Source organism: Haliotis rubra, unplaced genomic scaffold, assembly GCF_003918875.1.
Source record: "Haliotis rubra isolate DU_JTF1 unplaced genomic scaffold, ASM391887v1 Scf48, whole genome shotgun sequence".
Classification (NCBI taxonomy): Eukaryota; Metazoa; Mollusca; class Gastropoda; order Lepetellida; family Haliotidae; genus Haliotis; species Haliotis rubra.
In genome coordinates, this window is record NW_025767168.1 from 293,995 (window position 1) to 319,380 (window position 25,386).

The window sequence follows — 25,386 nt, forward strand, 5'->3', positions numbered from 1 at the left end:
AACTTGCTGTGAACTGAAAACACATCAAGTTCTGTTCTGTGAATCATACATATTGTACCAATCATTTAGATGAATATGCAATATTATTGTATTGTATTACATGGTCAGTGACCCCTGGTCATTAAGTGATGTAAATGTGATAACAGGTATTTCACCGATGTGTACATTGGAAGACCGTATTTAAACAGTAAACGTACTCATATTACATTACAATTCATAGTTTGTCAAGTTGAAATGGATCTCACCATCATGGTTGAACGTCAAAAAAATCACACACAGGTTTACGTGAAACGTATGCAAATGGTTCAAATCGACGTTTCCGTTTCACACTCTCCGCAGCTATATCCCAATCCTTTACGACAAGTCTATGCATTTGCACGTCTCTTTGATAATGGCTTAACTTGAGTGGACAGGCGTGTATGCCCTGTCAGGAATCACTCTTCATGGCTTTTCATTGTTTGCTTCGAGGAACACACAAGGAACGGTGTGATCATTGATAAAAAACTACATGCACACGATCCCACAACATGATTTTCATTTCCAGCTCCTTTTCAACCAAGATGCCATTTAGGCATATAGGTGTATACTTTCTGTAGAATGAAGCTAAAGCCACCTAGATTGACTGTCTGGATACATTTAGTGTTGTGTCCGCAGTACCATTGCAAGCGCATGCAAAGATTTATAAATGTCATGGAGTTATAGAAGTGCATTATTGTCACACCAGGGAAGAGGATATTACATGTCCCAAAGAGACAGCACGAATTGACGCAACCTCTGCGGAATAACATATATTTCACTAATGCTCCTGTTGGCTGTAACAAGTGCAAGGATCAACTAATTGTATTGTGTGTGATACACCTTTGTTCAGACTATCCTGCTGCGAGGGAATGCGCTAATTTTATAAAACAGAACGTGATTCTGTGAACTAGTGGGTGTGTATGTTTTTGTGGTGTACACGGTAAATGGAATAAGATATTCAATGTGCAAGGTAGGTAATTAATAACGTAACTTCACCTGTACAACAGTGAAAATTATGTTTCTTTTGTACAATTATTTAATGTTCACTCGAAATACTACGAACAGTAAAATGCTTGTTTGTATTTACATTGAATAAATACGTATAGATATGACATAAACCTAAACGTTTTAGAGTGTTTACACTGCAAGTAAAATTACATGTACATGTATACGGATGAGCGATAATATTCAATTGATATTATGTATTGTAACTTGTGATGTAATTGCAAACTGGCTCCTTGGAAACCACGATATGATACAGTAGGTTAATGAGCCATGGACACCAGATGCAAAGTCTTCAACTGTCGATATGAAGTGTGGGAAGGAAACGCTTATGTTCATATCATACTGTACTTGATCATGCTAGCCAAGTAAACAAGTTTGCAAAATATTTGCTTTGGGGCTCAAATGTTGCCAGAAGGTCTTAGCATAAATAGACCTTTATGTTTCTATAACAAACAAGTACGAAGTAGTTTTCAATCTCCAGTAGGTGTAGGTAATGTGGAACGGCAATATGTTTCTCATACGTTATCTCCGGGGGTTTGGGGTCTGTGATGAGATGGCTAAAGCTACACGAGGTAGAGAGGTGATTTGTAATCGTACACTGTTGGCGTGTGGCGCGGTAGATCAGAAGTAGGTAAGATTCTGTGAATACAGGAGTGTCTTCTCCTTGTAGGTTATCCTATGTCGGCTGCGGAAGTATGAAACTTCATCATTCAAGATGGCGAAAATAGGAATCCTTGTTGGGTTGTCGTTCTTGGTATGTTTCAGCAATGATGTGTCAGCAGACAAAGGTATGTTATTACGACGAATGAGAACGAGATCTGAAACAAAGAGTATTGTACAATCGATACAACTGTCGCATGGGATGTGTATTATTCATCATCATGGGTAATCATATCAAATCATACCATCCCTCGTCTCTGTCATGTGAGTAATATGTTATTAAATACATCTCAGTCTAATACACTGTGCATTTCATTATAACATTTGTCAATCATCAAGGGTACATATTGTGCTTATTATTTGTTTCTCTTAGATTAATCCACACACGAAACTTTTCATACGCATGATATTGTCTGCAAATGCGTTAATCTTTAAAAAATATATAAATAATATAGTATAATTTGAGGGAACAATTATACTTTTTGCCCACTATTTCTGATTATCTGATGTTTACTTCCAGAGTATCAGATTTGCATCAATAAGAGTGCGCCAATACTGACAGATGAGCAGAGATTGTACATGTCCCTGATGGCTGGGTACGACAGACACACCCGTCCTGTCTACAACGCCTCTCACTCCGTCGACGTATACATTGGCATTACATTAACACAGGTCTTTGACGTGGTGAGGAGATGCCGTTGACTCTGCGTGTTACCTTATTGCTAAAGATAACTGAAAAATAGCCCAGTCCATGTTCCATCCCCACAGAGGCATGGTGACATCAAGTACCATTTGTTAACACTTTCTGATATTATGCAGCCTGACATCGAACTACTGGCTGACGCTTTAAACATTTGACCACGAAGTCTGTTTAATATCAAGCTATTAAGATTGCTGTACCCTTCTTGAACGTCATGTATTAAATAATACGTCATAGTCCAGGTGCATTATCGTAATGTGTGAAATTATATTTTCAGGACGAGAAAAACCAGGTGTTAACTACAAATATTTGGCTAGATCAGGTAAGAATATTGATTTTAGTCATTTGCTTTATCATTGATACGGGTAATTATCATAAATTCAAGAACTGTTCATAAACAATACGTTCGTGACTTACTGGCATTAAAATAGTTATGAATCCGACCATCCCTTCTACTGACTCAAAGATAAACGTACTGTTGCTGTTTGTACAGATATCATGCATGGGTCAGTGTCAAATCTGGGATTCGAACTCAACAAAAGACGATCATTAGTTGTGTGATGCCTCTGGCATTTGACTACGCTCTGGTCAATATTAACATCTTCAGCAAAAGGTTACACCCTGGCTTTGTGTGTTATTGTATGGAACTCTTGAGGCACATATATTGTCTACTAACACACCACAGGAGAGACAATGTACAAATACAACCCCGACATATGTGAATATAAAGCTAATCTAACTAACACGATGAATTCTATTGATATTATTTCAGTCTATTCTCTCAGTATTTTTATGCAGCTTTTGAACACATGAATATTTCATTTATTAGTGTCGCGTATTTTCATTCATGTGAGATATGAGTGAAGTAAGTGCGCCTACATCCCAACATTTGTATATTCCATGCTTTCTCTAGATTTCCCCTGACATCTAGTAAATATCAATATGACATTAATCAGATTATTTCGATTCATCTCATGGGAACAGACGTGAATAAAACTGAACCGATGTGAAATACGTCTTCCTGAAACAGGAACAGATTTTGTTTGTCTGAGAACAACCTACAGAGAAATATTGATTTTGGAACCAGATAATATCCGGTTTGTAATATTAGTTCTATCACTAGTTGTAAAAGTTACAATTTCTCTGTTTTTTTACAAATATTATTTATTATATTTATAATGTTTAAGGTCGATTTGTTTGTCTAAATATTGCGGTACATATCTTGATGCAGATCTGAATTAGATAATAACCTTTACGTCCTGTTACAAGAGGACAGACTATCTTCTTTTTTAATGACGTCAACTGATGCGTATTGCATTAATGACATCATGGTGATTTTGGAATGTTTAGCAGTCTAATTAGTTTTTTTGTATTTCTTTGAGCATCGAGTGGAATATCTTGGATGCAACATGGATAGTCCATAGTTTTGAAAAAATATCATAGCAATTAACTCAGCTGCCGAGATTGGCGTTGTCGGACCGTGATTACAAACATTACCGGTGGCTATTTTCAACACGAAGTGCTTGCCTTGTGATTACAACATATACACGGGTCGATTCCCCATAACAGCCTGATTTTAATAACGCGATGTGAGAGGTTGAATAAGGAGGATGGGTAAAACAATTCCTAACAAAAACTCGTGGAGATCTTGTGATGAACCACTTAGTCTAATGAATCACAGTATGATAATACCTAGTGGCTTAACACACGATACGCTGTGCGTTATTAGAACATTAGATACAATGTGTTGTAGTTGAATGAATCCCGTGAGGACTTTAACACTGTGATCATCCAATATGCCCTGATTCTGTTTGGCATGTATCAGTGATTAAACTGCGATTTGTCTTCCATCTGATTTATCCGATCACAAACATTAGACATCTGGCCTTATTATATTTCAAATAATAGTTTCTGGTAATCACAAGGTAGGTTATTACTTTTGATGTGTAATCATACATCAGTTAACCACCCATTGTCAAACAACTTGTGTCCAAGTATTACAGGAGTGTTGAATTAAGAGTTTATTCTGTATTTACCGTTGTTGCTGCAAAGTTATGCTGCCAACAGACTGAAGAATAAACTGTAACCCGGGACACGCGCATATCCTCACATTGGACGGCGTTGTTACGACACGAACACACAGTAATTTATTGATGCAAGAATCTTTCCATGTGAAAAAATTACTCTGCCTTTGTATGTGTTTAGGATGGTGGAACAGGCCCACTCTCCTATCCGAAAATACCTGGTATCGTTTCCGTTTGATGGTGATTCATTAACTAATGCTCATTATATAGCCATAAGTGTAGAAGAGACTCGTATTTTAGCAAATATTTCTCCAGATTATGAATATGGTTGTCGAGTGAGCATGGTTTTACGCCTCTTTTAGCAATATTCCAGCAATATCACAGCGGCGAGCGTTTAAATATAGAGGTAAAATATCAAAATTCCCTTCATTGATAAATTTAGATAGATCATTAAGGCCTGTAGTTCCTACAAAAGTATTCCCATGTTTCGGTGAATTATGCATTGGCTGAAGAGGAAAGCCACGATCTGCGTTGTTTTGAACAGTTTCGTCTTTGATGTCGTACTTGATGTGACAATAATATGAATGTAATGTTGCTTTAGTTGAACAAAGTAAGAGGCATGCAGCACTAATTTCACATGTCCAAAATAATTACTTTTGGTGGCATCGGCGAGTCTCAATTTGAACGTCAAATTATCCCCGCTGTGATATTGCTGTAGTTTTGGAGTTTTGGGGAATACATGACTATTATTAAACATATACATCTACAATACACACGTCTCTGCTTAATATCCCATGGGACATGCTAGTGAAATCGAATGTGTATTGTCATCGGGAAATGTTCATTGTTTTTACATGCGTGACGATGAATTGCATCAGTTCTTGGACAATCACTGCACTATGAGAGATGAATCTGTTCAGTGCATTCTGTTAACTAGTAGGGTGTACCTCATCTCTCAATGATGTAGTGTACAACTCTTGAGGTCATTACTGACGCCGTACCCATGAGGTCAGGTCAATGTATAATTAATGACATCCTCACTGTCTCCCTTCAGGAATGGAAGGATGAGAAGCTGTACTGGGATCCGGACGAGTACAACGGCTTGAAAGTTCTGAGGATTCCATGCAGCGAGATTTGGAAACCAGATATCGTGCTTTATAACAGGTATATTCCAGTACAAGTTTTCCTAACAGGGAATGGGTCCACAACAACGGGGTTAGAAACCGAACACGCCATAGCGTGATAGCAATTGTCAGCACGATCTGCCTTTTTATATTTGCATGACGTGAGTGGTATTGATATTCAGTATTGTGATGGCTATTCCGAAATATCTGCCCTTCCATTGATCATTCAGACACTCTCGATGCCCTTCTAGAGTGAGATGTTTGAGAAATGGTCGCATGTTGGTTTTTTCTCAAATATCTTTCCATTCCTAGACACCCTTGATGTTTCCACTAACTGATATTGATGGACACATATCTTAATAATTGGTTAAGAAATTGACAGCCTGACATTTTGTCGAAAAGGACGAGCTAAAAATAGGTATGATAAAAAATTATAATTCATTTTTTGAACTGGCTTTTAGATCCTAAAAAGTGTTAGTTTTAGACCAATCTGTTTTAGTTATTTTTATAACGGACGAAATTACGTAGAACACTTTGACCAACAAAACCAAAGAGGAATCGATAGCATTCTAGATATTTTGAACAGATTAAGAAATGTAGGATTATGGACAAGGGCTGGAAACACTTTTTTTCAACGGAAAGGGGTGAAGATATCCATTCATATATTGTCAATGAGATCATAAATATACATTGTATATGTAACTAATGTTAATACTGATCTATCTCTGATATCATTAAATTAACTTTGTTACAGCGCCGAGGACTATACAAACGGCTATATGCAGGCTCTTGCTATGGTACAAGCCGATGGCACTGTCTTCTGGCCTCCTATCGTCAAACTTAGAAGCACATGTCAGATTGACATCACTTACTTCCCGTTTGATGATCAAGTCTGCAAAATGAAGATAGGTTCGTGGGCATATGACGGCTTTCAGGTCAACGTCTACAACAGGTCAGCAACGGCAGTGGACCTGTCAAATTATGTAGAAAATGGAGAATGGGACTTAGTGAGCGTGGAAGCAATCCGGAATGTCGTGTACTACCAGTGTTGTCCAGAACCGTTCCCTGACGTCACCTTCACCATTCATCTCCGTCGTCGTACCCTGTACTACACTTACAACGTCATAACGCCTTGTATTATGTTGTCGACGCTGACGTTATTGGTTTTCTGGATGTCTCCTGAGAGTGGAGAAAAAGTCACATTGGGGTTGACGGTTCTTCTTGCGTTCTCGGTGTTCATGCTGCTTATTGCTGAGAATATGCCCGCAACGTCAAGCTTCGTGCCTCTCATAGGTAAGCATGTGGGGTTCCTGAAGAAGAAACATTATTTTATGTAGTTCATACAATGAGCCCATAAGAGGCGTATAACAATATTCTTTCTATGGGCATTTCTACAAACAAAGAGAGACGTCTACAGACTATAGTTTTACGTACAGTTGGGGCAATGTTACGTGTATAGACGATTTGGGTAACATACGAACATTGTTCATAATGAGTATTTGTTCACCCAACAGTAAATGGAACCCTACAGGATGAGATGGTAATGTGACTTTTACCCTTCTAGGATCTTACATCCAGCATAGGCTGAAGACTCCCGGTGGACCTGAGAGGGTTAATCGAGTGTACACTGTCCATTGACTGGGTTAATAATAATGTAGACGCATGAACATTATCTTGGGGAATGGAACTTGATCTATTATAATGCAGATAGTTTTATTGTATAAGGATATAAACGATGTATTTTGTATATAATCGTACGTTGAAATAGTAAATCGCATGCTTTGATGTATCACTTTGAACATATTTTTTAAATTTTTAATGACGTCCACATATAAAAGATAAAAGTCGCAGTCGTCCAATATTAAACGTCTAAATAATATGACCACTATTAAACGTCTAAATAATATGACCACTATGAAATGGAGAATCGTTATGACATTAAATGTGGTTGCGTGAATTCTTTTCTGCTACCAGTTCAGATTTAAAAAACGATCTCAATTACATATTGATCTCTTGTGGCCAGGGCAATTCTCACTGCTTTATGTCTATCATCGGGGATTGTGTCTTCGTGGAAATTCATCATGTGTCGTTGTAGAGATGCATGTGCCTTTGTAGAAAATATGAGCCAAGTGCAAACATGATGGTGTTCGTATAGGTTCTCCAGGATCCAATGTTTGAGTTTAATCAGTTCTACTGAACACATAAGAACGTTCAGGTCTTGTAGATGACTGACTATTGTAACCACAACACGTTGCTCTTATTCACTGGATGTAATCATGCATAGACCACTGTAATGGAATGACCATATCAATATTTGTAGAGGTGTACATTGCAATCCTGACCTCGCATAAAATTGGGAACTGTAGTCATGTTTTCATGGTTTTTTGAAATGGCATAATGGTCTGTTAAATGAATTGATAGAAACCCTAAGGCTCTATGAATCATTTCTGGTTGCTGTTGTGTGGGGTTTCTGCAAACATCGTATTTCGACAGTTGTAAAAGGAACTATATAAACTACGCTTATACCGAACATGTCTTTAACGAACTAATGGATAAAAAGAACTCAGTCTGTTCTTTTGGTCCCGGCCACGTGTTGTATATATTGGCCGAAGTAAGTATAACCAACTACGGTTATGAAGAACTCAAATTAGTGGTCCCTTCGAGTTCGTGATAGCCGTAGTTTTCTTCTGTATATCAAAATGATTGCTTGCAAAATACAGCACTTTCATTCATATCAGAGAATGATTTTCTGTGCGTGCATCAACTAAAGAGGGAATGGGTGAATGGATGTCTTTGTATTTCGAAATAAGCAATAACGTAGCTTTACCGCGACAGTAACTGATCTAGTCCAAACGAGATCCACTCTGTCTTGTACGATTGTACAAATCGCCCCGGTCCTATACTGTGCAACCACTCGACTATCATAGAAGCGATATCTTGCGACAAGCATATTTGGCTACATGTTAAACTTCTGTTGTTGTTTTTTCAGGTATCTATTTGACAAGTGTGATGTCCTTGACATCTTTCTCGGTAATCCTGGCGGTGACGGTGTCTAACATCAGCAGTCACGGGAAGAAAGAAATCTCAGTCCCGAGATGGCTCAAGAAACTTGTTACCATCCTCGCGAGAATTATGTGCAAAAGACTGTACTTCATCAAGCCAGTATTAGCTAACGAGGGAGAGGTTCTTCGAAGTGGAATGCGGGGCGGCAGGCAGTTTTACAAAGGAACTGAAAATAACTTTTCAAACGATTCTGGTTGTGGCTTAATAGATTACGAAAATGGCGAACCAACGTCTCATAGAAGATTAGATAACGTGAACACTCGGCGAGAGTATAGAAACGTTGGTGACTTTGACGAGGTTTTGGCGAGGCTTCAAGAACTGATTTTTCGAGAGGAGGAAAAAGAGAAGGAAGACAACATGTGCCGGGAATGGCAAGAAGCTGCGGAAGTGATCGACAGATTTATGTTCTGGGTGTTTATCACAGGTACAGTATCAGTGACTATAGTTCTACTTATTGTCTTGCCAATGACAAAAGCAGAGAAAACAACGTGAATGTTAAAGTTAGTGCATCCAGCTTGAAATGATTCACTTCCAACGAACGGTTTAAGGTGTATTTTGATGCTTTCGGGAGATGTTCAGTTGAATAACAAATGATCCAAGTGCGTCGTTTGAATGGAAAATCCGCATGTGTTTGGATACAATTATTTTGTGATGCCCCAAGCTTAGATGTGACTTTTCTGATTATTGGTTTTGTGTTACCCAAATTCATTTCACCCAACATACCATTACATAGTTACATCAACAGTGGCTGTATCTGTTTTGTATAATTATATTATTACAGTCTTCAAAACGTTATAATCGTTGTATATATGCGTACACGTGTTCTCGGTATAACCGAGGAAGAACTGTCCCAAATATTGCTTTCCCTTTTCACACTATTTCTCAATTAACGCCTTCCCTACCGTACTGTAAACTAATTTCTCTCGTATGACTAGTTGCGTAATGTAACCAATGAAGTTCTAACCTATTTAGGACCAGATCAATAAGCTAGAAGACATAGTTAGACTAACAAATATGTAAAAGTATATTTTAGATACACCAAAGACATAGTGTATGGAATATAAATGTAGAACATTGTTGTAAATAAAGAAATGTGTATTTTTTATGCTCGTCTCTTCCTTTGTTCATAGGGGGCGGTGGGGTAGTCTAGTGGTTAAAGCGTTGGCTCGCCACGCCGAAGACCCGGGTTCGAATCCCCACATGCGTACAACGTGTGAAGCCCATTTCTGGTGTCCCCCGCCGTGATGTTGCTGGAATATTGCTAAAAGCGGCGTAAAGCCAACTCAGTCAGTCCTTTGTTCATAATTGTGTTTCAGTTTTGTTCAAGTAAATGTGTGGTTCTAACCATCACAGATGGAAACTCGTGGGGTTTTGTCAGGTGGCTCAGTCGTCTCTGTGATGAGTTGCTACCCTCAGTTGTGCTAGGATCATGTGCTAGGTTGTTGGACATACGATTGTAAGGATGATGATGCTAATATTGTTGAGACCACATGGGTTTCATTAAAGATGTGAATACCTCAGAACTCCACCACCACTACTTTAAGCTGACACGTTGTGATTGAAACACTGTAACACTTTATATGGCGGCTTCGAACGGTTCTCTCTGAGGGAAACCAGTACGATGGTATATGTAGTGGGAATAATTTAAAACACTTACCCATAGCAATATGCGAAGTCCTCAACTGAATATTCAATGGGAGTGTGTTACATCCACGTTATGTGGACGGCTGAGGTCGCGTTCACACATACATATGCTAATGACTGAGAAACTGGAGTGCTTCGGAATTACAAGTCAGACATTAGTAGGATCTGCACTGCACTACCCTCTTCGAGTCACCGGTCCTCCCTTCAGTTAACATCTTGGACGTGTTACATGACATAGTTGTGGAATAACCTTCAAGCTTCAGGAATTCCTGGTGTGTTGTCACGAAATCTAAATTTCCCTTAATTCACAAGATGGGGATAATTTGGACCATCTAGTAGGTTATCTGGTCATCATCTTCAATACAATGTACAATCAGAATGATTTAGATATATCACACTGAAATTGGATTCAGACAATAACGCAAAATGACTATGAATACAGCTTAAATATAAAATACTGGCAACATGAAACACAAACTAGTTTATATATGAAATTATCATTAATGCCGTATTCACAGTAAGAGGCGAGTAATCAACTGAGGCTACTCTTCACATAGTGAAGACAAGACGAGATGCTTATCTGTGGCAAAGCCTTCATAGCCAAGGGTACAATTTGTCAGTCTTTGATGTGGTTTTTGTCTGTTATCTGTGTATCTGTCATCTTTAACTGTATAATCTTCACATTGGCTACATTTCAGTAGGCTGCACTATTTCAATAAGATTACACGCATGGTTTACACCACGGAATTTGCACAGTATGCGGGTCACAACAATTGTCTGTCTTTGGAAGTAACTGGAACAGGTTTTGTTCTAGTTCACGTATACATCTATTTGTAGGATGATGTCAAACGAATATTGACTTGGTAGTTAGCTAACACATTTACCATGCCAATTGTGAATTTATATATATACCTAAATGTTTATGCTAAAGGATCATGAAAGAAATGGAGATATGCATCCACAAATGTCTGTGATCAAAGCATATGAGAAATCCCTCCTCATTTTAGCGCCAGTGTATGTTTTTATCTATACTGTTTTTGCTGCTCTTTTCATCATGAGGTTTAAGCATTTCACAACAGGTCCGTCTGATAACAGTGTCTACCCATGTACAATATTCAACATCTATACTTTTCAGTTTAAATCAAATGATCTGTACTTACATCACTTACTACCTACGTTTTCTAAAAATAGACGTCTTTTGAAGAAACGTCATTTGAGGAAACATCTTAATAAAATGACGATCACGAAATATTGAATTCGCTGTACTCCCATCCACAATTTCTGAAAAAGAACAACTTGTTTCTCAAGCATAAGCTCTAACCCCCATCTATGGCAGTAACAGTTTTGTATATCGATTTTTTTTCTGTGTACAATTTTTTCTGAGGGGTCTAGAATACTGTCATAAATTCGGTAGCGTTTCCAATTCCGTGCAGAGTTGTTTATTGTCAGATTACTGCAAACCGTCAACACCAGAGAATAATTAGTCTGGAATATCCACTGAAACACACTACAGAGGGCGAAAGTGGAACTCGTACGGATAGGTCACTATATGTCAGTACTGTCACAAGGAGATTACGAAATATGAAAGCATGTTTATCCCTACCGGTAGTACTCACCACACAAACAATTTTAGTTAAAACGTAGTGTGCAAGTGAATAAGGTGTGAATAAGCCCAATAAAATGAGAGCAAGTCTTGTCAGAGGCTGCCTATTTCATCTATCAAGGTATATTTTTTTCTTTACAATCAAAGGTCAAGGACAGCCCTACTGTCCTCCTAATGGTCAGTTCATTGTACAGTGTTGATGTTGTTGTTTTTTGTACAAACAGATCTTGGAGTGTTTTCTTCATAAGGCTTGATAGCCTGATAAAATCTATCATGTGCAGCAAATATATGGCGTAAGTCCTGTATTACATCAGAATCCAACCATTCATCGTACAAACATGCAATATTGAGCATTCAAACTGCTCGGGTATTCAATTCCTACTTATGTACAATGCACTGTTTGTGTGGTGCATAGTCATTTGAACCACCATTGGTATACACGTCTAAGCTGAATGACAATATTACCAAATACTCATTTGCAAATATCTAAAGATACCATTTTCAATCCTGGACAAAAATGGACTAATTATATCCGATCCCAGGTGCCTTTACAATATGCTTCACAGACTAAAGAAAACATCTGACCTAAAATGTATTTGTAGGACACATTTGCGCATAGTACTAATCATGCAAGAAACTAAGGATAATTCACCTGGTAGTTCTCCCAAACATTCGAAAGCACGTAGAGGAAACTTCCTTCTTAACAGCAAATGGTGCCGATGGATTTTGCCTGACACCAATATTTGTTACATTATTCAGGATAAATGAACGAGACAAAAATGTTTTTGGAGTTTACAACAGGCCCACATGCAGCCACCAATCTTATTTATAATCGATCTTAGCGCTTAAAGCTTACAATCAACTTTACAATTCCAACACCAAAGTCGTAATCCATTTGTACAAAGCGATCTTAGCACGATTGTAAAATGGCATGCAGTTAACTTTCCGGAAATCGAAATCCTCAACGGTGTAAATTTCTTTATCTCGGCTCCAGTTTGCATACGTAGGCCTAAACAAATAGCTAACTCCTTAATCGTAATTTGCACAATTAAGTGTTCCAGTTATCGCTGATTTGCGTTATTGCATTACCAACTCATTATATTCCTGATTGCAGCTGGACAATTGCTTCCACGTCATCATTTTATATAACTAGGCATTATATCATTTGACAGGATGCCATTACTATTGCAAGGTCAGATTTGGGAATTTATCATTGCAACCCAGCTATAATATTTTGCATCACACTGAAATACGAATAAACACACTTCCTACATATGCCCCAAGACTTCTTCTATTTCTGCATTAAATAGATAGTAATACTTTTCCCATCAATGTTAAATATTTGTTTGTTTGACCTGTATGTCAACACCTATTTTAGGGAATAGACTGTCTTTTCAAAGCGCACTATGGGCCCGACGTACATTCCTGTCTTTTAGCAATGGTTGCTCCGATCATGGCGACCTGTACAAGTCAGAGGAGGACACGGGGAGACAGTGGAATAGCCGCACAACCGACCCAGTATAAATGCAATTTCTCGCATGTCTTTTTGCTGAACATATTTTTTTAATACTCTATTCAACGGAATGTGGTTTTGCCATTGATCTTAACTCCTGATTTCGAACGATAGTTTAATGGGTTACCATCACGATTTACGGTATCCCTGAAGGTGAATTGTGAGACACGTTCTTCCTGTACTATAAGATATCAATGCGCGAACCACAGGGTTAATTAAAAGAAAACTTTATGCCAGTTCGTCTTGCAGATTCATGGACCACAGTGATCTCAGAAACTCATGGCTCATTCGGTCTAATAGATAAACGCTACAAACCAATTTCCACCTCCATAAACAATATCTGCTAAAAGGAGAGTCGAATGTACAATTCCGACTATGCTATGAGCATATGTTTGTTTGTTTATTTAACGCCACACTCAGCAATCTTCATGACAAATTAGTATTGTGACCAAAAATTATAATAGCTAATAATCGTCATGTACATGTGAATGGCAAGCTTCAGATGATCTGAAGTGAGTGAGTGAGTTGGGTTTTACGCCGCTTAGGATATATGATGACTGTAGCGCAAAGACTGTAGTGTAAAGTTTCGTTACATCTATCTCTGATGCCAGCGCCAATACGGGCAATTGCAGTAGAATAGTACCAAGAAGAAGAGCCTATATGAGAAAATATTATATTCTTAAATAAAATGGATTACCTGCATCATAGTGTTTTGCATTTTATAAACTCTGAGTTCTCTATCATTCTTCAATAAAATCCAGACATGAAAATGTTTCTCTTAAACTTAGAATTGCGAAATCGATGGTTTTACGCATATGGAGAGGGTTCCTTTGCCCTATTTCCAATATGGCAATAGCAGTAATCTCTTATTCCAGAACTCCAGCACTTGAGAAAACTGGAGGCATGTGCATGGTATAATTACTCGAAGAATATATAACATACGTTTACTAAACAGATTTAGTTTTCTTAAGCCCTTGGCCCCGATGTAGGAAATGAGGAAGCGCAACAAAATATATTGGTTTCACGTTCTTCTGAAAACAAATCCAAACTTGTTATCGGCAATTAATTGTGTTTGTGAGTGGTTAGAACCATTCAGATGTGGCTTTAAGCTGAATGTTTACATGGAATCTGTCAATTGGGTAATATATTACACGCCAAACCCAGATATCGATAAAAGTCGTGATCCTTACTTTGCTTAATGGTCTAGATACTTACTTTGCTCTATACTGGCGTGAGATTTCCATTTTCCTCTTAGCCTGCAAACACGATATCGTTTGTAAAACCTGCGTTTAAACTTCATGTGGTGGTTTGATCTTTACATGCACCGTTTCTCCAATAAAAGTAATAACACTTATAATTTTGTTACGATAACGCTAGCCCGAGTGTGCGAGAGACCTGGTTATCTGGTTATCATCATGACAACCTTTTGAAAATCTGGACAGAATTAATTCATGAACTCATACACGAGTAGACATATCGTGTATCGTCTGGTTTAAATATGAAATGGATCGATACATTGGAGCCTGGTGACACCTTTAGTAAGCTGCCACTATGAATACCTCCAACATGATAATGGAACGAGTGCTTCAGGGCGGCGTTGGAAACGCGAACATAACCTGAAGACAATAGCATTTCAAGACATACACATGAACAAAATTTTGGTGTTTTTGTTTCATGTCTAACCTTCTTTTTACTATTTTCTTCTCTAAATGTTTATGCAACTTACACATATGCTACTATTTTGATGTGTTAAGACCAGACATAAAAATGTATGTGAACGGTATATAAACAATGGTGACAACTCGTTGCCATTACAAATAATCCATACCTTCAGCATCACGTACACAGCATCTGCAACCGTTTCAGGTCCAGTCTTGAAAACTATCTCTACAAACATCTTGTTGCAGTTAAGCCCACTTATTTTTATAATACATCGCTTTCCATGTGGTACATCTTTCAGCAACTTTACAATTAACAGTCCCCATACATGATTAATGATTAATTAAATGCACCCAAACCAGACCGTAGACAAACAATCCTTTTCGTCTAGCGTTTTACGATTCTCGTCCTGGAAGGCACGCAAATATATCGCCACTCTTTGGCAAGGGTGTTCAAAGATTTCCAAATACGTTCTTTTGTTCTCATCTGAAAGGGGCATCTATGTGTAAATATATACCGGTATGTCATGGTGGGTAGCGAAGTAAATAGCTCCGACGGTTAATTCTCACAACATAAACAAAGCCACTTAACACCACCTGTGTCTCACGTAAACTACAGATTCTCAGATACAGGATCGTTAGACGAGAACTGATGCAAATAAAAGAAATCTCTGCTGAAAGTGATTTCATTGTACGATATATCAAACAGTGGTGATAGCAGATGTCCGTACCCTGCACCGCAGGTGATATGTCACAGGCACACGCAAAGGGAAGCCAGTTGCTCACTTCGGTAATATATATAATTTTGGTAACTCACAAGTGATGAGTATGTATACAAGTTCTAATACATATAATGTGTGATCCACACTCTTCAGTTCCAACGTACACGATATTGAACACATTTAGACTTAAGCCCAATTGCAGTTTGGCCACAGCTGAGGATTGGCTCGGAATATGCCGTGACGTTTCTGTTCAGAGACGCAAATAACATATTTCTGTCTAACTGCTTATCTTTTAATGCTTATTTATATGCAATTCCGTCAAATAAGAAGCTTCTGTTTTGTACTGACTCTTCCACGTTAATGTTATTTATGATTATTTTCATCTTTAATGCCGGACCTACTTTCTCATCTGAAATGGACATCATCTGAAGGGAGAGACGCGCTGCTGTCAATAAAAATGTACACACCTTATTAAATGAATCGTGAACGGAAGTCCCTGCACACGTGCATACGATATCACCAGCTGGCTGTAAGTGAGTTTAGTTTTACGCCGCACTCAGCAATATTCCAGCTTTATGGCGGCGATCTGTAAATAATCGAGTCTGGACCAGACAATCCAGTGATCAACAGTATGAGCATCGATTTACACAAATGGGATTCGAGGGCATGTGTCAACCAACTCAGTGATTCTAACCCGGATCTTCACGGGTAAGCTGGCTGTGAACAGGGTTCGGTCATTGTTATACATATACATCTAAATGGCAGTTTATATTTTAGGGAGGTTAACTGGCTCTGTACAACACTGGAGGATATGTACAGTAATGCGTAGTTGTACAAATTCCTAGAAGATGGCGTATGTCTAATGCTTCAACAAAACTGCATGGTTCTCAACAGTTAAATCGACGACATCCCTTCTTTACTAATGAGTAGGTGACAGTTTTGGCGTCACCATGACGTCACCAAACTCAGCTATGTCACCACGGGTAGAAACCAACATGTGCCAGTACTCATCTGGAGGACCGAGACTGGATCTTCGCTGAATGCATTATTAAATAGATAGTAATACTTTTCCCAACAATGTTAAATATTTGTTTGTTTGACCTGTATATAGCAAGCGATCTTATGATCTGAAGGATGTATGATGACTATAGAGCAAAGACTGTTTCAAGCAAGTAGACATCTTTTAAATGCTATTAATGCACAAATATATACTGAATTTATGTCACATATGCCTGGGACGACGTGATCACAGATGGAAAGTGCAACTTATACACATGCTACTTTTTTGTTGCTGTAAGCATAGTATGTGAACGGTATATAAACAATAGTGACAACTCTTCGCCATCACAAATAATTAATGGCATATAAACAATATATAAATAACGGTATAAATAACGGTATATAAACAATAGTGACAACGGCATATAAACAATATATAAATAACGAACTCTCTGCAATCACAAATAATTCATACCTTCAGGATCATGCACACAGTATCTTCAACCGTTTCAGGCCCAGTCGTGCAAACTATCTCTACAAAAAACTTGCCTGAATTCTCTCAGTTAAACGCCCACTTATTTTTATAATACATCGCTTTCCATGTGGTACATCTTTCAGCAACTTTACAATCAACAATCCCCAACATCGGGATGATTAAGTAAACTCATCCAAACCAGACCGTAGACAAACAATCTCTTTCGTCTAGTTTTTTAACGATTCTCGTCCTGGAAGGCACGCAAGTATATCGTCACTGTTTGGCAAGGGTGTTCAAAGATTTCCAAATACGTTCTTTTGTTCTCATCTGAAAGGGGCATCTATGTGTAAATATATACCGGTATATCATGGTTGGTAGCAAAGTAAATAGCTCCGACTGTTAATTCTCACAACATAAACAAAGCCACTTAACACCACCTGTGTCTCACGTAAACTACAGATTCTCAGATACAGGATCGTTAGACGAGAACTGATGCAAATAAAAGAAATCTCTGCTGAAAGTGATTTCATTGTACGATATATCAAACAGTGGTGATAGCAGATGTCCGTACCCTGCACCGCAGGTGATATGTCACAGAGACATGTAAAGGAAAGCCAGTTGCTCACTTCGGTAATATATATATAACTTTGGTAACTCACAAGTGATGAGTATGTATACAAGTTCTAATACATATAATGTTTCTTCCACACTCTTCAGTGCCAACGTACACGATATTGAACACATTTAGACTTAAACCAGATTGTAGTTTGGCCACAGCTGAGGATTGGCTCGGAATATGCCGTGACGTTTCAGTTCAGAGACGCAAATAAGATATTTCTGTCTTACTGCTTATCCTTTAATGCTTATTTATATGCAATTCCGCCAGATAAGAAGCTTCTGTTTTGTACTGGCTCTTCCACGTTAATGTTATTTGTGATTATTTTCATCTTTAATGCCGGACCAACTTTCTCATCTGTAATGGACATCATCTGAAGGGTATACACGTTGCCAGTAGAACGTTGCAGCATGCTTCTACCTAACCGTGTTCTGGGTACACATCGAACATCTCCAACGAGATGACGTAATGTGTCAGTAACGACCTTAAAGACGACTATTTGTTGACGGCATTTAGCTCCTGTTAGTTTCTCGAATAGGTTTTCAGTGTAAACGTTGTTCCGTTCACGCTACAGCTAGTTGTAAATAATGGATGATGTAAAGGGGCCGAGAGGGATAAGGACATTACAGGCGTGTATTGCATGTATTTATGTTCCCGAGGGAGAAGGCATGCAAACTCTTACATGTTGCTAAAACTGAAAGTTATATAATCAGTACCTCTCTCTTGTTTGCTTCGGACGGTTGAGGTTGGATGGTTTGATCTGCTATGTGTCAATGAAAGCTTGACAAGTGGACAGTGTATCCTGACAAAGGTGCCAATACATATGGTTTTGCACACAGTATAAGATGTAAAAACGCTGAGGATATAGGTGGGTGAGTGTTCTACACTGATTAAATATCACAAGGGATCAGTTGTCTAGCTATTGATGTACACTAGGTATCCCAATCGTGATCATTGATGCGAATATCTAATCAGCATCTGTGCTCGTGGAATTCATTCATCAATCGACTGATGACCTATGTCACTTCTCTGTTCGCGAGGACAGTTTTACGCTGTTAACGTAGACCAATGAAAGAGCGTCACTTACTCTACCCATATGGGAATGAAACCATAGGATCATTGGGGCAAACTCTCGCTCAACTACTTGTTGGTCATTCCGCAGACTTGGGATTCCCGTCATATGTGAAGCCATTTCGTGTGGCCCTTTATAATGTGACAAAAATGTTGCCAAGTGAAGAGGAAAACCCAGCACGCTCTCTCAGTTAATCCTGTATCCGAGTGTCACTTGGGATAGGTATGACAATTTACTTTAATCATCATGTCACAAAGTATGATATAATTATGACAGTATTCTGGTGGTGATGTTCTCGATTGAGGCATTGACGAGTTCACCATAACACAAGGAGCATAAAACTGCTTCCGGACATCTCTGTCTGGAGCAACATTTCGAAGTGAAACGTTCTATCACAAAAAATGTCCTTGTTGTAATGGGCTTGTGAGGAAGTCGCGATTAAAGTTGTGAATGTGGAATTGCGTTACACTTTCAGGAGATTGTATTCGCTGAGTTAAACAAGGTTTACTGTTAACCATGATGTAATACAGTCGAATCATTTATTATTTATTTGTTCATCGTCCTGGCTTTTGCCACTTAATGTTCACACCATGACACTCGACAAAGCAAGCAACACAAAGTAGATCTCATGCACGGGGGAATAAATATATAGATGTGCATTTTGGTGTGTTTAAATCTAAAAGTGAAAAACGTGTTTATAATCATAAATATAAAACGTCATTGTAGAAGTATACCCAGTACTGACTATCCTCAGAAACAAATTCATTTGGTGTAAAGGGCAAATAGTATACCCCAAAAATATAAGTGCTGGCACCATGTTTTCGCGAAAAGAGTAAGCGTGCTCTCCCTAACGGTAGCACAGTTGATCTCACACATGAAATCCTTGCTGACAGATAATTCCACAGTACGATTTCGACTGATCATAAGCATTTTATTACGTTTATCAAATATCAAATATTAATGACATAAGGTATCACGTACATATAGTACCCGTCAGAAATGTCATTTGAGATAGTGGCTAAATAGTTTTCCACAACAAGATTTCCATTCATTAAAACACGGGGACATACGATTGAAACTCATCGTTATATTTGCTGACTATGGTGGAATATTTAACAAGACTTTTTTGATTGATCAAACTGCACTTCATGATCATTCGGACAAGCGACAAAACAGTTCATGTTTACGTCACCCATTCTTGAGACTAACGGGACCGGGTGGTCAGGCTCACTGACTTGGATGATACATGCTATCGCATCCTAACTTAGTAGATCGATGCTCATGATGTTGATCACTGAATTGTCTAGTCCAGATTCGCTTTTTTTACAGATCACTGCTATATAGCTGGAATATAACTGAGTGGGGTGTTAAACAACAAACAAACATGCTTACGTTAGTAGAAAGCAAGCAAAAGTATCAAAGGGTGTTTGTTTGATACTTTTGTACAGTAATGTGAATGTTTCCCATATGGTTCTTAGCAGGCGTTGACGTTGTCTCTGACGTTGGCTTTACTGCCACATAGTGTCAATCAGGTAAATATAATAGGTAAAAAATAGGGCACGGGCCACCTTAATGCAGTTTGGCTTGTTCGAAGACGGAAGAAACATATTGTTACGTCGCATTCCACACTTGCGCAATAGATGATCGGTCGAGATGTCCTGTCGGCCGAGGTAATACATCTACGATATTCTATTGCAAATAGTGATGCTTCATCTCCACAACGTGTCGTCTTACCGAGGTTGTAAAACACATTCTAGGATGTGAAGGTGTATGAAAGCTATTACAACGGGATGAATGCTTTCATATATGTAAGTAATACGATCAAATCACAAGACCTAATGATCATCCAGGTTATGTTAGTGTCGGTGAATGCTTCTCCATCTCAATGAAAGTGTCTGTCTAGAGCATTCATGGCTAACCGTAAAATTTGCATCAATTTCTGTCACGTCCTGTTATACCATCACAACTTTCACCAGGAGACATGGTTCATATGAGACCTTTACGATCACTTGTCTATTGGTGTCCCAGCTTACATTCTGTATGCACAAATGCAGATGTAGATGTCGGTACTTGGCCGTCATTGTTAGATGTCCTTGTCGCCTAGCAACGATACCTTAAACATGCACCCAACGTCAACCTGTTCCTGTTTATATCACTTATTCCATGTGTCTGGCTGAAAACGATTTTCAAGATAGGAAGTTCGAATCTTGCTGCACAATGATATCCAAATGGATTACCTTCTCGTGAACGTGATATAACGTTGATGCCTTACCGTCTGCTCAGCATGATCTACGTTATGGTCTGTGCAGGTCTCAGAGAGGTATTCCTCTCTAGGGCATGGTATTAGTATCAAGTACTCACATCGATGTGGTTCGTCCAGTATAACGGAACTAATTGAATTTGAACCTACTTATGATTCATTTTCCAGCTTGGGTAAAGATCATGCCCTTATTAGAAGAATCCATGTAAACCGACACATATCTTGTATATTACCACAGTGTGTATCTGTAAGACACAAAGTTACTTCCTTTTTCCTCTCGAGCGTGCGTGTTCTCAAAGTTTAAAATGTAAACCCGGAGAAGCTGTTGGTTATGAACATGTATAACCTCCGAGGTTGTCCTGCAGTTGAGTTCGATATTGCTCGGCGAGATCCTTTAGAATTTCAGAGTGACTGAGGGAGATAGGCTATAACGAGTGTTGTCAGGTCCAGCTGAGGAGAGACGCGCTGCTGTCAATAAGAATGTACACACCTTATTAAATGATCCCAAAGCAGTATGCAGATGGGGCACGTACAGAACGCGCGAAGCGTGAATGGAAGTCCCTGCACACGTGCATACGATATCACCAGCTGGCTGTAAGTGAGTTTAGTTTTACGCCGCACTCAGCAATATTCCAGCTTTATGGCAGCGATCTGTAAATAATCGAGTCTGGACCAGACAATCCAGTGATCAACAGTATGAGCATCGATTTACACAAATGGGATTCGATGGCATGTGTTAACCAACTCAGTGATTCTAACCCGGATCTTCACGGGTAAGCTGACTGTGAACAAGGTTCGGTCATTGTTATACATATACATCTAAATGGCAGTTTATATTTTAGGGAGATACAATCTCTGTACAAGACTGGAGGATAATAACATGTATAGTAATGCGTAGTTGTACAAATTCCTAGACGATGGCGTATGTCTAATGTTTCGACTAAACTGCATGGTTCTCAACAGTTAAATCGACGACATCCCTTCTTTACTCAACAGTGGGTGACAGTTTTGGCGTCACCTATGACGTCACCAAAGCCAGCTATGTCACCACGAGTAGACACCAACATTTGCCAGTACTCATCTGGAGGACGGAGACCGGATCTTCGCTGAATGCATTATTAAATAGACAGTAATACTTTTCCCAACAATGTTAAATATTTGTTTGTTTGACATGTATATGGCAAGCGATCTTATGATCTGAAGGATGTATGATGACTATAGCGCAAAGACTGTTTCAAGCAAGTAGACATCTTTTAAATGATATTAATGCACAAATATATACTGAATTTATGTCACATATGCCTGGGACGACGTGATCACAGATGGAAAGTGCAACTTATACATATGCTACTTTTTTGTTGCTGTAAGCATAGTATGTGAACGGTATATAAACAATAGTGACAACTCTTCGCCATCACAAATAATTAACGGCATATAAACAATATATAAATAACGGTATAAATAACGGTATATAAACAATAGTGACAACTCTCCGCAATCACAAATAATTCATACCTTCAGGATCATGCACACAGTATCTTCAACCGTTTCAGGCCCAGTCGTGCAAACTATCTCTACAAAAAACTTGCCTGAATTCCTCTCAGTTAAACGCCCACTTATTTTTATAATACATCGCTTTCCATGTGGTACATCTTTCAGCAACTTTACAATCAACAATCCCCAACATCGGGATGATTAAGTAAACTCATCCAAACCAGACCGTAGACAAACAATCTCTTTCGAATAGTTTTTTAACGATTCTCGTCCTGGAAGGCACGCAAGTATATCGTCACTGTTTGGCAAGGGTGTTCAAAGATTTCCAAATACGTTCTTTTGTTCTCATCTGAAAGGGGCATATATGTGTAAATATATACCGGTATATCATGGTTGGTAGCAAAGTAAATAGCTCCGACTGTTAATTCTCACAACATAAACAAAGCCACTTAACACCACCTGTGTCTCACGTAAACTACAGATTCTCAGATACAGGATCGTTAGACGAGAACTGATGCAAATAAAAGAAATCTCTGATGAAAGTGATTTCATTGTACGATATATCAAACAGTGGTGATAGCAGATGTCCGTACCCTGTACCGCAGGTGATATGCCACAGGCACACGCAAAAGGAAAGCCAGTAACTCACTTCGGTGATATATATAACTTTGGTAACTCACAAGTGATGAATATGTAGATTAGTTCAAGAAGAGTACATATAATGTGTGATCCACACTCATCAGTTCCAACGTACACGATATTGAACACATTTAGACTTAAGCCCGATTGTAGTTTGGCCACAGCTGAGGATTGGCTCGGATTATGCCGTGACGTTTCTGTTCAGAGACGCAAATAAGACATTTCTGTCTTACTGCTTATCCTTTAATGTTTATTTATATGCAATTCCGCCAGATAAGAAGCTTCTGTTTTGTTCTGGCTCTTCCACGTTAATGTTATTTGTGATTATTTTCATCTTTAATGCCGGACCTACTTTCTCATCTGTAATGGACATCATCTGAAGGGTATACACGTTGCCAGTAGAAACGTTGCAGCATGCATCTACCTAACCGTGTTCTGGGTACACATCGAACATCTCCAACGAGATGACGTAATGTGTCAGTAATGACGTCAAAGACGACTATTTGTTGACGGCATGTTGCTCCTGTTAGTTTCTCGAATAGGTTTTCAGTGTAAACGTTGTTCCATTCATGCTAAAGCTAGTTGTAAATAATGGATTACATAAAGGGACCGAGAGGGATAAGGACATTACTGGTGTGTATTGCAGGTATTTATGTACTCCAGGGAGAAGGCATGCAATCTCTTACCTGTTGCTAAAATTGAAAGTTTTATAATTAATACCTCTCTCTAACCTGTCTCTTTCTCTCTCACTCTCTTTCTCTCTCTCTCACTCTTTCTTTCTCTCTCTCTCTCTCACGTGTATTGCGAGTTTGTTTGCAACGTCAATGTCAATCTGATAGTGGATGATGAAACTGTATCCTGACAAAGGGACAAATACACAAGGTTTTGCACACACTATAGGATGTGATAACGTTGAGGAAACAAAGGTGGTCCAGTGATCTAGATTGATTAAAGATTACACGGGATCATTTGTCTAGCTATTGATGTACACTAAGTATCCCAGTCGTCATCATTGATGTGAATCCTAATAAGCATCTGCACTCGTGGATTTCATTCATCAGTCGACTGATGACCTATGTCACTTCTTGCGAGGGCAGTTTTACGCCGTTAACGTAGAGCAATGAAAGGGCTTCACGTACTGTACCCATATGGAGATGAAACGATAGGATCATTGGGGCAAACCCTCGCTTTACTACTTGTTGGTCACTCCGCAGACTTGGGTTAGATTCCCATCATGTGTGAAGCCATTTCGCGTGGCCCTTCGTAACGTGACAAAAAAATTGACATGTGAAGAGTAAAACCCAGCACATTCTCTCAGTTGATCTTTACGAACAAACGCAATGTACTGTATCAGAGTGTCACTTGGGATAGGTATAACAATTCACTTTAAAGATCATGTCACAAAGTATGATATAATTATGACAGGATTGTGCTGGTGATGTTCTCGATTGGGGCTTTGACGAGTTCACCCTTACACAAGGAGCATAAAACTGAATCCGGGCAGAGAATGGAGTTCCTTCCATTCCATGATATCCCTGACTGGAACAACATTTCGACGTTAGCAAAGATCTCAAATTGATACGAGCTTGACACTCTTCAAGTCATTAGTGACAACAGTTGAGGTGAAGCTGTAACTTTGTGGACTTGAAGTGAAACGTTCTATCACCAAAACGCCCTTGTTGTAATTAATGGGCTCGTGAGGTAGTCGCGGTTGAAGTTGTTAATGTGGAATTTGCGTTACACTTTCAGGAGATTTTATTCGCTAAGTTAAACAATGTTTACTGTTAACCATGATGTAACACAGTCGAATCATTTATTATTTATTTGTTCATCGTCCTGGCTTTTGCCATTTAATGTTCACACCATGACGCACGAGAAGCAAGCAACACAAAGTAGATCTCATGCACTCCAGAATAAATATATAGATGTACATTTTGGTGTGCATAACTCTAAAAGTGAAAAACGTTTTAATAATCACAAATATACTGAGTCAAAAAAGAAACTTCACATTCTTTCTTCAGGGCACTATAAAAGAACAAGAGATGGTAAGATGGTTAAATTGTTATTATTTCATTGCTGAGATCTGTGTGATGTACT

At 38.7% G+C, this 25,386-nt stretch overlaps 1 protein-coding gene across 1 annotated transcript in view; it reads left to right on the top strand.

The window, feature by feature from the left end:
- LOC124291053 (neuronal acetylcholine receptor subunit alpha-10-like) overlaps positions 1 to 9,697 on the top strand; it is a 54,553-nt gene extending 44,856 nt beyond the window's left edge. Inside the window, exons 2-7 of the mRNA XM_046727955.1 lie at positions 1,694 to 1,811; positions 2,204 to 2,367; positions 2,661 to 2,705; positions 5,462 to 5,571; positions 6,286 to 6,824; positions 8,521 to 9,697. Of these exons, the coding sequence (XP_046583911.1) occupies positions 1,739 to 1,811; positions 2,204 to 2,367; positions 2,661 to 2,705; positions 5,462 to 5,571; positions 6,286 to 6,824; positions 8,521 to 9,086 (1,497 nt within the window). The 5' untranslated portion in view covers positions 1,694 to 1,738 and the 3' untranslated portion in view covers positions 9,087 to 9,697. The remainder of the gene's footprint in view (positions 1 to 1,693; positions 1,812 to 2,203; positions 2,368 to 2,660; positions 2,706 to 5,461; positions 5,572 to 6,285; positions 6,825 to 8,520) is intronic.
- Positions 9,698 to 25,386: the final 15,689 nt, after the last annotated feature.